The 11081-nt window shown below is 32.2% G+C and overlaps 1 protein-coding gene across 2 annotated transcripts; it reads left to right on the top strand.

The window, feature by feature from the left end:
* The first annotated feature begins 3703 nt into the window (after positions 1 to 3703).
* LOC149551005 (uncharacterized) lies at positions 3704 to 7362 on the top strand. Of its 2 annotated transcripts, none has more exons than XM_089786557.1 (3): positions 3704 to 4095; positions 4536 to 5214; positions 6823 to 7362. In XM_089786557.1, the coding sequence occupies exons 1-3, from the start codon at positions 3760 to 3762 to the stop codon at positions 7188 to 7190; spliced, it is 1383 nt and encodes a 460-aa protein (XP_089642683.1). In that variant the 5' UTR covers positions 3704 to 3759; the 3' UTR covers positions 7191 to 7362. The 2 variants fall into 2 exon arrangements, with proteins under 2 accessions (XP_089642683.1, XP_089642684.1); XM_089786558.1 differs by having other exon boundaries at positions 4466 to 5214.
* Positions 7363 to 11081: the final 3719 nt, after the last annotated feature.

Raw genomic sequence — 11081 nt, 5'->3', positions numbered from 1 at the left:
AAGGATCAAGTTAGGATTAGGATTTATTAAATGTGAATTATTTAATCAAAAAGTGGGACTTGGGAATTAAATTAAATAGGTTTGTGCCATTATTTAATTTAATAGAGGAAGATGGATTTAATTAATAATTAGAGTATGGGTTGTCATATTGATAATTGATTTGGTTGTAATTAATTAATTGAATTAGTGAACTAGGAAGATGACATGAATCAATTAAATGTTAAATAATTAATTAATAATGCCTTAGAAGAGAACTAAATAGGATTACCTAATTATGTAATTAGATTTAGGTATCTACGCTTCTATATTTTGTTACATGTTATATTGTGCATGTGCAACTATTTGTAAATATGCCCTTTGTACTGTCTAATTATGGATGATGGAAAATAATAATTACCTATTCTTTTAAGTCTCCATTCAATGTCACCCTAAAAAGATTCTTCTTTGTATGTCTTATATGTTATTCTTCCATTGTGATTGTAGTTCTACTATCTTTAGGGTATCATGACATTTCATTTTGATATAATATCTCATGTATTATCACATAGTCATATTAACCCCAAAGTTAGTAGATCACTTTCGTGCTCTCTTTTGTCATGTTCTCATTTCCCTTGATTTGTCATTTCCAAGGGGCATTTCATAGTGGAAATATCTCTTGTGGGTGTTTTTATTTTCTATTAAAGCTATTAATCATGTTAAGGTGTTTGCAATCGCTCTAACATGGGGTATACATGTTGCTATTTTCACATTTTGTGTACACATGTAGGATGATTAAATGTAATCTCTCTTACAAATGAACAAGGAGATAATGTTTTTCTTTTCTTTTTGTCCTTTTTCATTTAATTCCTTAACAAAAATAATGTTTCCTTAAAGATTGATCCTTCTTATTTGATCCCTAAGGATATAATATTTTCCTTAAGGTCTAATTTGTTTCTTTTTATTCTTAAGACAATTCTTTGCTTAGGAATGGTCATTGCTTTGTTGGATCCCTTAGTGATGACAATGTTTTCCTTAGGGTTTGATCTTTTTCTATGGATTCACTAGCATAACATATGTTGCTAGACATTCAATTACATCTTTTGCAAAACTTTCTTGTTCTATGGTCCACAAAAAGAGATAATCTCTTATTGGGGTACTATTCTCTCTCTCTCTCTCTCTCTCTCTCTCTCTCTCTCTCTCTCTCTCTCTCTCTCTCTCTCTCTCTCTCTCTCTCTCTCTCTCTCTCTCTTCTATTTTGGTTTTTGGATTTGATGAAGGCTTGAGTGACTTGGGGGCTTGATGTTTCTTTGTATGTTTGGTCGTGATGAAATCATCCTTATGCATTTGATCTACTTTACTATGACTATAAGTTTTTCTCATACTCTCTCTAAACTAGGGGCTAAATGTGTCATCCTTAAGTATTAGCACCCATAATTGGAGGTTTTAGGACCTATTAGACCCAATTTTGGTGGTTTTAAGGTCCAAGTTTCTATTATAATTGATCCCAAAAACCCACATTTTATCTCCTGTCTCTTATCACATTCCCTAACATCCCAACAAAATTTGGTTTTATTTTATCTAGGACAAGTTGGCCTATCAAGATGACCTATCAACTTGTCATTGGGAACAAGTTGACGTATCAATTTATCCTTGGGAACAAATTGACATGTCAATTGGTCCATGGGAACAAGTCGATTGGATAACTTGTTATTGGGTCTTTGAGCCCAAATTTGGTCTATGCCCCTCTACCATGGTTTTCCTCTAAGGTCTAGATTTTTGGTTGGGCTTTGATTAATTTGAATTGCAAAATGGGGTATAGAAGGATATCTCCTCCTCTCATTTTCCATAACAATAACATAATAATACATTTATGTGAGAGAGTTATCATCAAGCAATTCAAATTATGCAATTGAGGATTTGGATTCAATATTTGAAGGCAAACTTATTGATGAAGGGCACTCCCCTTAATGACACAAACACATAATAAAAATAGGGAAATAACAACAAGTTGCAAGAACAAAGAATTGGCTTCTTATTATCTCTAAAAGCATGAAATTACAAATTTAAAAAATAAAATATGCAAAGCCTTATGGGTGCTTATAATATTCTATTAGTCAGAGCCACCACCAATATACCAAAATTTTCCTATGTACAACCCTACAAGCCTTCTTGATATAGACAATTTTGCATCGCCCAAGAAGGTTCTAGAAATTTAAACCTAGATCTTGAGGCCAACCAACCCTAAATCATTATCATTATTCATATTTTATTACATTAGAGTATGCCCCCAACAACTTTTGGAACTCAATTTTTTTTTAAGGAATTTCATTTTTGCCCATTTCAGATGGCGTGACTTTCGAAGACCATAACTCATCGCCAGTTGCTCCTATTGACTATTATGACCCCATTTCAAAAGTGTCACGAAGCGCTCTACAATGCTTAACTCACACAAGCTCTAGTCAATCAAGGGTTGACCCCCTTTAGAACCTCTAAAGCCTTCAAATTTGAGTTTGTGTGTATGTGTGTAAAAAACTATTTATAGCGAACATTTTGTAAAATGCAAAAGCTTTATTTTCTAAGGAGGTAAATTATTTTGATTTGAGCTATGAAATGACGAGATCGTCCATGAAAGATCTCATCTTCAACATGAATAGTCAACAATCTTCAATAGGAATTTAACCACAATACTCCTAATCAACCATTACATTATGTCACTACTCAATCAAACTTTAATTTCAAACTAAATAAAAGACCTCTATAAAAAAATTAAAAATAAGGGAAAAAAAAAAAATTGTAGGAAGTAAAAGCTAGACACTAAGTTTCTTATACCAGATCTTGAGAAATGAATTAAAAACATTTCTTTGTCTTTGTTGTCTTTATGATTATGTCTAGAAATGTTTTAGGAGCTATAATTTCAAGTTGCATATCCACCTTAAATAAATAAATAAAATTAATCAAGACCCCTTTTTTTTAAAAAAATAGACATCTCTTGATAACCTTTAAATAGATAAATTTAAGATATCTATATCAATTCAAAAATACAAAACAAAAACTTCTTAACTTATTTTACTAAAATTACTTTGAATTATATTATTTTATTGCAAATATGGTGAAGGGCTTCCATCCTATAGTTAGATGAGGTATATTCTCTTAATCTAACGTATCCTTGTTTGAACACCATTCAACGACCTCTAAGGGTTAGAAGAGTATTAGACTTATTAAAACTAAGTTCCAAAAATAAACTTTAATTCAAAGAGTTATAAGAAGACTTGCCCTACCAAGAACTAAACTTCACTGTTAGTTAGACAAATAATAAAAGAAACACAACCCACATACAACCCACATTGAACTTAAGCCTCAAATTATCACTTGTCAACCAATCAGAAGAGTTAGAAGGAGATTTGCCCTACCTAGACTAACTCCATCGTTTGTATCATAAGTTATATAGAGGGACTCCTTACCACAATATTTTTCATTTTATTTTGAAAATCGCCTAGAAACTTGCTTGTCAAGCATGTGTGACCGTCAAATTTAAACCATCAACACAATCAAACCCCCCAAAACACGATGAAAGCAATGTCTGCACGTCATCATGTCATGTGGGGCGTGGTGTGTGCCAAAAGTATTTGTTTTTATTATATTTTCATCGCGGACGCCATTGGGCACTAAAATCGGATTAATAAATCGATACCATATTTCACTCCGTTGCCAAAGCTGTGGGTGCATGTCGGGCTACCAGATTAATGAATTCCACTGCGCAACGAAATTAGCCGAAATGCCATGAGAGGGAAAAGCAGGAAGAGAGTCATCTCAGAGGTACTTTCTTCTCCATCATCTTCTTCGTCAAAAAAAGATAATAATATGTTGAAGAAGGGGCCATGGACGGCTGCAGAGGATGAAATTCTGGTGGCTTATGTGAAGGAGAATGGTGAGGGCAACTGGAATTCTGTCCAGAAGAACTCCGGTTTGTCTCGCTGCGGAAAGAGCTGCAGGCTTCGATGGGCAAACCATTTGCGCCCTAATCTTAAGAAGGGGGCTTTTTCTCCCGAGGAAGAGCGTTTCATTATGGACCTGCATCACAAGCTGGGCAACAGATGGGCTCGAATGGCCGCCTTGGTAATTTTCAGGGTTGCTTAGTTTGGGATTTACATTTTTGGGATGGGTATCTTCAAGATAGTATGTAATTTCAAAAGATTTCACATGTTCTGTTTCATCCTTTGTGGGAATTGTGAAGTTTTGTTGATTGTTTTGTGTTTGGATTCTCAGTGAAGGTGAGGTCGTTGAGATTGAGGCTTTCTGAGTTCCTGTTTTTCCACGGGAGTTTGAATTCTAGTATTGTTTATTTGTGTGGCCTTTAATTCGAATCCCTTTGCTGTTTATTTATCTAATTTTGGTGATTGGTATGGTCTTGGATTCTTATCTTTTTCTGTTTGTCCTGGATTTGAATTCGGGTTTATTTCTTACAATCGTGACTACCCCAATTCAGGTATTTGGAGGACAAATTGCATAGATGGGGAGTTTCAATCATTGATTTTAATGAAGCTTGTTCATTGCAGATGCCAGGGCGCACAGATAATGAGATAAAGAACTTCTGGAACACACGAATCAAAAGGAGGATGCGCTTGGGCCTTTCCCTGAACCCTGTTGTTGAAGGGAGTGATAAGGGGAAGAATTCGGGCAGCCATTCAGTCGGAGGATTCGAACCCATGGCCTATAACACCAGTGATAACAACAGTATTGGAGAGAGTTTTGGCGTGTCTTATGAGTTGATGAGTAGTAATAGTTGTGTTGAAAGAGTAACAAGAAACATTGAGAGTACTGATATGCTACAAATTAGTGGTAGCACCAATAACACTAAGATTATCAGTAGTAGTAGTAACAGTAATACTAATCTTTGCTACTCTGTAAATGGGGCTTCGTCAGGCCTCATTTCGGAGCTCCCTTCAAGCCAATCACTGTTGTCATTAGACACCACAACCATATCTTATGATTATTCTTTCAAGCTTCTGTCTGAAGGGGAGAGCAATAATTTTGGGCGTTCCAGTTCAGGCCTTCTGGATGCACTTCTACAGCAGGACACTCAGAATAATATTGAGATGAATTATACACAAGTAGTTGTAGGGGAAACCAAAACAGAGTTAGATGATGCATCTGGTGACTATATAATCACCAGTGCCACGCCCCCAATGGATATGCCGGCTGAAATGGTTCTCAGCTCACATGAAATGGTTCGAGGTATGTAATAGTTGTCATGTTTCGAGTTCATTAGTTTCTAATTTCTAGTCTATATATACATATTGTTGGTGGTTTAGAAGTATTATGTTCATGTGAGATCAGTTTGAGTCTGAGCTTTTTCAAGTAAAACCATGAGATTAATACCAGTTTCTCTGAGCACTCTCACTAGAAATCACGTAGAGAAGGAAGATCAAGAGTCTCATCTTAGATATCTACATATTTAGAAATCACTTCTCAACTTGAAATATACATACTGTTGATGGTCAATAAGTATTTTGTTCGTGTGAGACCAGTTTGAGCTGTTTCAAGTAGAACCATGAAATTTATATCAGTTTCTCTGAGCACTCGCACAAGAAATCGCCTAGAGAAGAAATCAGGTAGAGAAGATCAAGAATCTCAGCTTATAAGTCTACTTTTTTCAGAAATCACTTCTCAACTTAGAAATCAGCTTATTTAGAAATCACTTCCAGAATCCACAGTAAAGTCAATTATGAAAGATAAATAGTCACAACTTTGAAATCCACTTGTAAATAACAGCAACTCAAGTTTTTGACTGCTTTCAAGTTGCTGCAGTAAATAGCAATTATTTCTATCATTTCAAACCAGCCATGAGGATTGAAAGCTTGTAAACAAGGATTTCATCACTAAGTTTATTGAAAATATCACTATCAAAGACCACGAGCTATATCTGAAAATATGTCCAGATGATTTTAGCCTCTGGACAAAAATTTCACCCCAAAGCTCGTTGTATACTCATCTTCAGAGGAGATGAGACCGAAGCCTTGGAACAAAAAATCTCATCCCGAACCTTATCCGAAATCCATTTTAAAGGACAAGAGTTTGAAGCTTATGGATAAAAATTTAACCCAAAGCCTATCAGAAAGTCATGATCACCAGCAAAAGGAGACGAGGCAGACACCCATGAACAAAAACAAAATCTGACACTAAGTACATAGAAAAGTCGCCATCAAATGGCATAAGGCCAAAGACTAGCACATTCAGGGCAAACAACATCAAAACTGAGCCCATCACATCTTAATTGTTTAGGCGCATATGAAGCCATGCAATTTTTAATTAGCTAAATGCATCATTTGGAATCTTCTCTTAAAATAGTCAGAGAGCAACTATAGTTTAACATTTGAAAGTTTAGCTCAGAAGGCTATGTAGCCACTGCCTAATCACATATTTAAATAGTTTCTCTTTCTCACTACTACTTTTTGCATTCGGGCTTTATTTTCAAGATTATTGGAAGATTGTATTGTATTTAACTCTAGAATTTTTTAGCATGCTTGAAAAAATCAAATAATCCATTGCATGGGACCATCTGCTTTGAAAAACTGAAAGATTATATTAAAAAACCTCTAAATTTTGATGTCAACTCTTATAAATTCTCTTATAAATTTTGATCATGATGTGTGAACTGTTGTTTAAAATTTGAGTCACATCTGAACAGAAGATAGACCAATCAGCAAGAGGGCTAACTATATCCCAAGTTAAATCTTTTCAATTTCACTTCAGCTGGAAAGTAAAGGTTGTAGGCTAGATCATGGTAGTAGCTTCTTTTTCTCCAAATAATTCCTTACTAATGTTGCTGTTTCTCTTTGATAGAAACTGCCAAGGAGGTAAAGATAGAACCTTTCTCAGGATACATAGATGATTCAGATATCCTCCCTGAATGGTGCAGAGCCCCTCCCATCAACACTGTAAGCGATTCCGCCATTAAAGAAACTTGCACCCTTCCTGGAGCTGCAACTAACAACACCCAGGAGGAGGAAGAAGAAGAGCGTATGGCCATATATAATTTGGTGAACAATCATCACCAATACATAACTTGGGGAGATGTGGGGTGGAACAACATGCCTGGAGCATGTCAGCTGAGTGACATTCATTCCACTCTTGATCATTCAAGGACCAGGGCTAATCTCAGTACTGCAACTGGACTACAGAACATCAACGGCTCCTGCACCATCTACTGAGGCGATTTTCATATGTTTATAGAAAACACTGAATTCAGTCCAAATATAATTTGGTCCCATCAAAAGAAATACCAAGTTTGTAGTATTTCAATTTTTTGTTTGTATATATGATTCTGGTGTGAGCTTTTGCTGCACTGTATATGAGATTGTAATCATCAAAAAATTTCAGTCATGCATGTTCTTTTACTTTTAGCTATAATGTGAATGATCAGTAAAGTATGGGAGAATTTGGATGAATGGGTAGCGAGTAGAAACCTTGGATAAAAAAAATGTCTGGAAGATTTAGCATCGACATTCTCAGTTGTATTTGAATGTTTATTTTTTGGGTTCTTTTTAATTTGTAGAGAATGAAACCTTGAATTACTGCAACGGGATTCATGGATGATGGAACGGAGTAGTTATTATTTTTACTTGTGCATGGGACGCTATTTGTACTGTACGTGACCGCGTGAAGTATGGACTTAACCATATTTTATTAGTACCCTGCCTAGTACTAATGTTTTTGGTTGTGGTCACCAATTAAATTTTATGAGCAAAGTCTACATATTGGTAAAGTTTATAATGATTTATTTTTAAATGAATTTTTAAACATTAATTTCTTATTTGCCATTGGCTGATCTCTATTTTTGTGTAGGGGTAATTCATTTTTCTCGAACAAAAATTCAAATATTTTTCTAACTTTAAAAAAGATAATTATTTTATCTTCCACTTCACAAATAAATGTCTAATCAATATTAATTATTAATAATATTTTTTAATACAATAAGACAACATAAAAAAGATCAAATATTTAAAATTGATTAGTTTGTAATTTTTAATTAATTATTAATAATATTTTTTAATACAATAAGACAACATAAAAAAGATCAAATATTTAAAATTGATTAGTTTGTAATTTTTAATGTATTTTACAAATAAAACCTCCATCTATTTTTTTTCTAGATAATTTTTATATTTTATTAGGTAGAAGTAAAGATTTACAATTTTTATGCAATTCATGCCTGCCAAAGATTTGAACATCTTGACACTAAGCCAGTACAACTATTCAGTTACACCCATTATACATTTGACAAAATGGTCATAAGCACCGAAGAACCTCCATCTTCTATTTTATCTACTTTCTAAACCATTTATCTACTTTCTAACCATCTCAAAAACACAAAAATTCATAAGAGCCCCTACAGGGATATCATAACCACCGAGGATACAATCTTCTGTAACAGCATGCGAAAGAACGAACTTTCCAAGGGGATGTATGGCAGTGCCTCCTTCACCACCACTTCAAGGTATGACATTTGAGAAAGCAATTTATCCTCTTCCACCAAGTTAGCCCCTTCCTTACCAACAACACCTTCAATTTCCTTGTAAAGCTTGGCTTGGACATCTGGATATTTTACCAAATTGGCCATCACCCACTGAATCGTTGTCGATGTGGTGTCGGTGTCGCCATTAATGAATTTCGAGCAAAGAGTCGCAATCTCTCTATCGGTTAGAGATCTGCCGTCGTCAACAGACAGAAAACAAAGAATCAACATGCGCCTTACAATTAATGGTTGTCCCCTTCGCTAACTCCACCATTTCTATTTTGTGTGTTGGGGGTGGATGGGCAACAATTATTAACTTTTTAATATAAGATTTAAGATATTAACAACTTCCATCTTATGGACTATAATTGATGTCATAAAAGGAATTTGAAGTTTAAAATATTTAAATATTCATTTAGGTTTAAGAATCTTTGGTTTGCCATTACACTAACATGATCTAAATTGAGAGATGTTGAGAATGCCCCATTGAATCTTCTACTATGCACAAATAGTATATGCAATATTTAAGCCATCTTAAATTTTAAATCTATCAATTTCATATCCAATTTCAAAAAAACATGATTTTCAATTTTAACATGGAGAAAAATTGCAATTATTTAGCCTTTCTCCTCCTTATTTCATCTCAATTTGGTTAACTATAATTTTGGCTTTGATATAAAAGATTCACACTTGACAATTGAATGGAAAAAATCCTTCAACACTCTATTCAGATATGATGTTGAGGGAAAGTAACAATGTTTTAGGTAGCATATTCTATGAGAAATGCAATGATGAATGAGTGAGTAATCTTGTACCCATCAAGAATTTTAGTGGTTTGATAGGCCATTTTGTGTTATTAGTACTTGGTACAACTATTTCATCACATTATGAATTAGTCATCTTAACTAGTGATTAACCCTATTTAAATAAGCAAAAAGTTTCACAAATAGCATAGGCAGGACTCAAGCTCTTTGAGTGTTCTCTTTAATTTCTTCTGCGCAGGCTCTATTTAAATAAGCAAAGAGTTTCACAAATTGCATAGGCAGGGACTCAAGCTCTTTGCAAAGAGCTCTTGTTTACTATGTTTTCGATTATTTTATGTTTTTATTACGGTTTAAAGGGTAATGTTAAATAAATTTATAACAATGTTTATTGAATAAATTTATGATAATTTATGGTGAGTTTATTAAATAAATTCATTGTAAGTTTATGGATTTTCAAGTCGTTGTGGAGAAAGTTGTTAGGCATTTCGAGTTATGAGTAATGTGAACCTTTCATTTTTATGCCAAGTGAGTTATGTGAGCAATTTAAGTCTTCTGAGATACTTTAATTAGACTTTTAATTTTATCCAAGATGAGTTATATAAGCTAGTAGTCATACAATATTTTTCAATTTGTTAAGAAATCTACAATTAAAATGTAGCAAAAAAATGAATTTTATCAAATTAAATTTACAATTAATAAAATAATATTTTAATTAAAAATTTATATTAAGGAGCCCAATAATTTACCTTTGAATGAGTAGTTTTGACCATAAATAAACACGATAAAATATAATTCAATTGAACATATAATTAATTGAATATATTTACTTAAATTTTAAAATAATTAATTAATTGAATATATTTACTTAAAATTTAAAGTAAAATAAATAATATGATTAGATTAAATTATGTTATATAGTTTTTGAATTTGATGATTTAAGATCTATTTGATGATTTTTTCTTTTTTTCTTTTCTAATACTATTTTTTATATTCTCTAATACTCTCTTTCCGTTATAAGCACTTTCTACAATCTACATTCCCTACACTAAGAGACTACATATATTTTATTTTATTAAACGAAAGAAAGATAGATCAATGACATTCTAATACTCTCTTTCCTTTATAAGCACTTTCTACAATCTATATTCCCTACATTAAAAGACTACATATATACTACATATATTTTATTAAAAGCACTTTCTACAATCTACATTCCTTACACTAAAAGACTACATATATTTTATTAAAAGAAAGAAAGATAGGTCAATGGAATAATAAGATGCAATTAATGTTTTAAATTTATTTATTCATATTTTAGAACTTTAAATATTCTATTTATTTATTTGTTCATATTATTAAACCTTTCATTTTTTAAAATGAAAGTATTTCAAACACCTCATCCATATTTTATGGTGGTTTCTTGTAAAATTACTTGCAAAGACGTTTTAGAAATTTAGAAACTCTAAACATAAAAAAAAAATTAAACAATCTATTTTATTAAATTGTAGATATTAAAAAAAATTATTATAAAACTCTATTATCCATATATTAAAAGTTAATGTTTTATTATATATTTTAAAGATTTTAATTTTAATTTTTTAAATAGATATTTGTTTCTTAATTTTTATGTTTTTAATTAGATTACAATTATGAGATTTAATCTTAATGTTTTTAAAATAATATATTTATATATAATGTAATATATATATATATATATATATTAGCAAGATCATAGTTTTTTGTTATCATCAAATAGAAATAAACAAAGTAAAATAGATATGTAAAAGAAAATATTCATATATATATATATATATATATATAAT

Source organism: Cupressus sempervirens, chromosome 6, assembly GCF_028749045.1.
Source record: "Cupressus sempervirens isolate cs-2001-9-10 chromosome 6, ASM2874904v1, whole genome shotgun sequence".
Lineage (NCBI taxonomy): Eukaryota > Viridiplantae > Streptophyta > Pinopsida > Cupressales > Cupressaceae > Cupressus > Cupressus sempervirens.
This window is presented reverse-complemented; position numbering and strand designations above follow the sequence as displayed.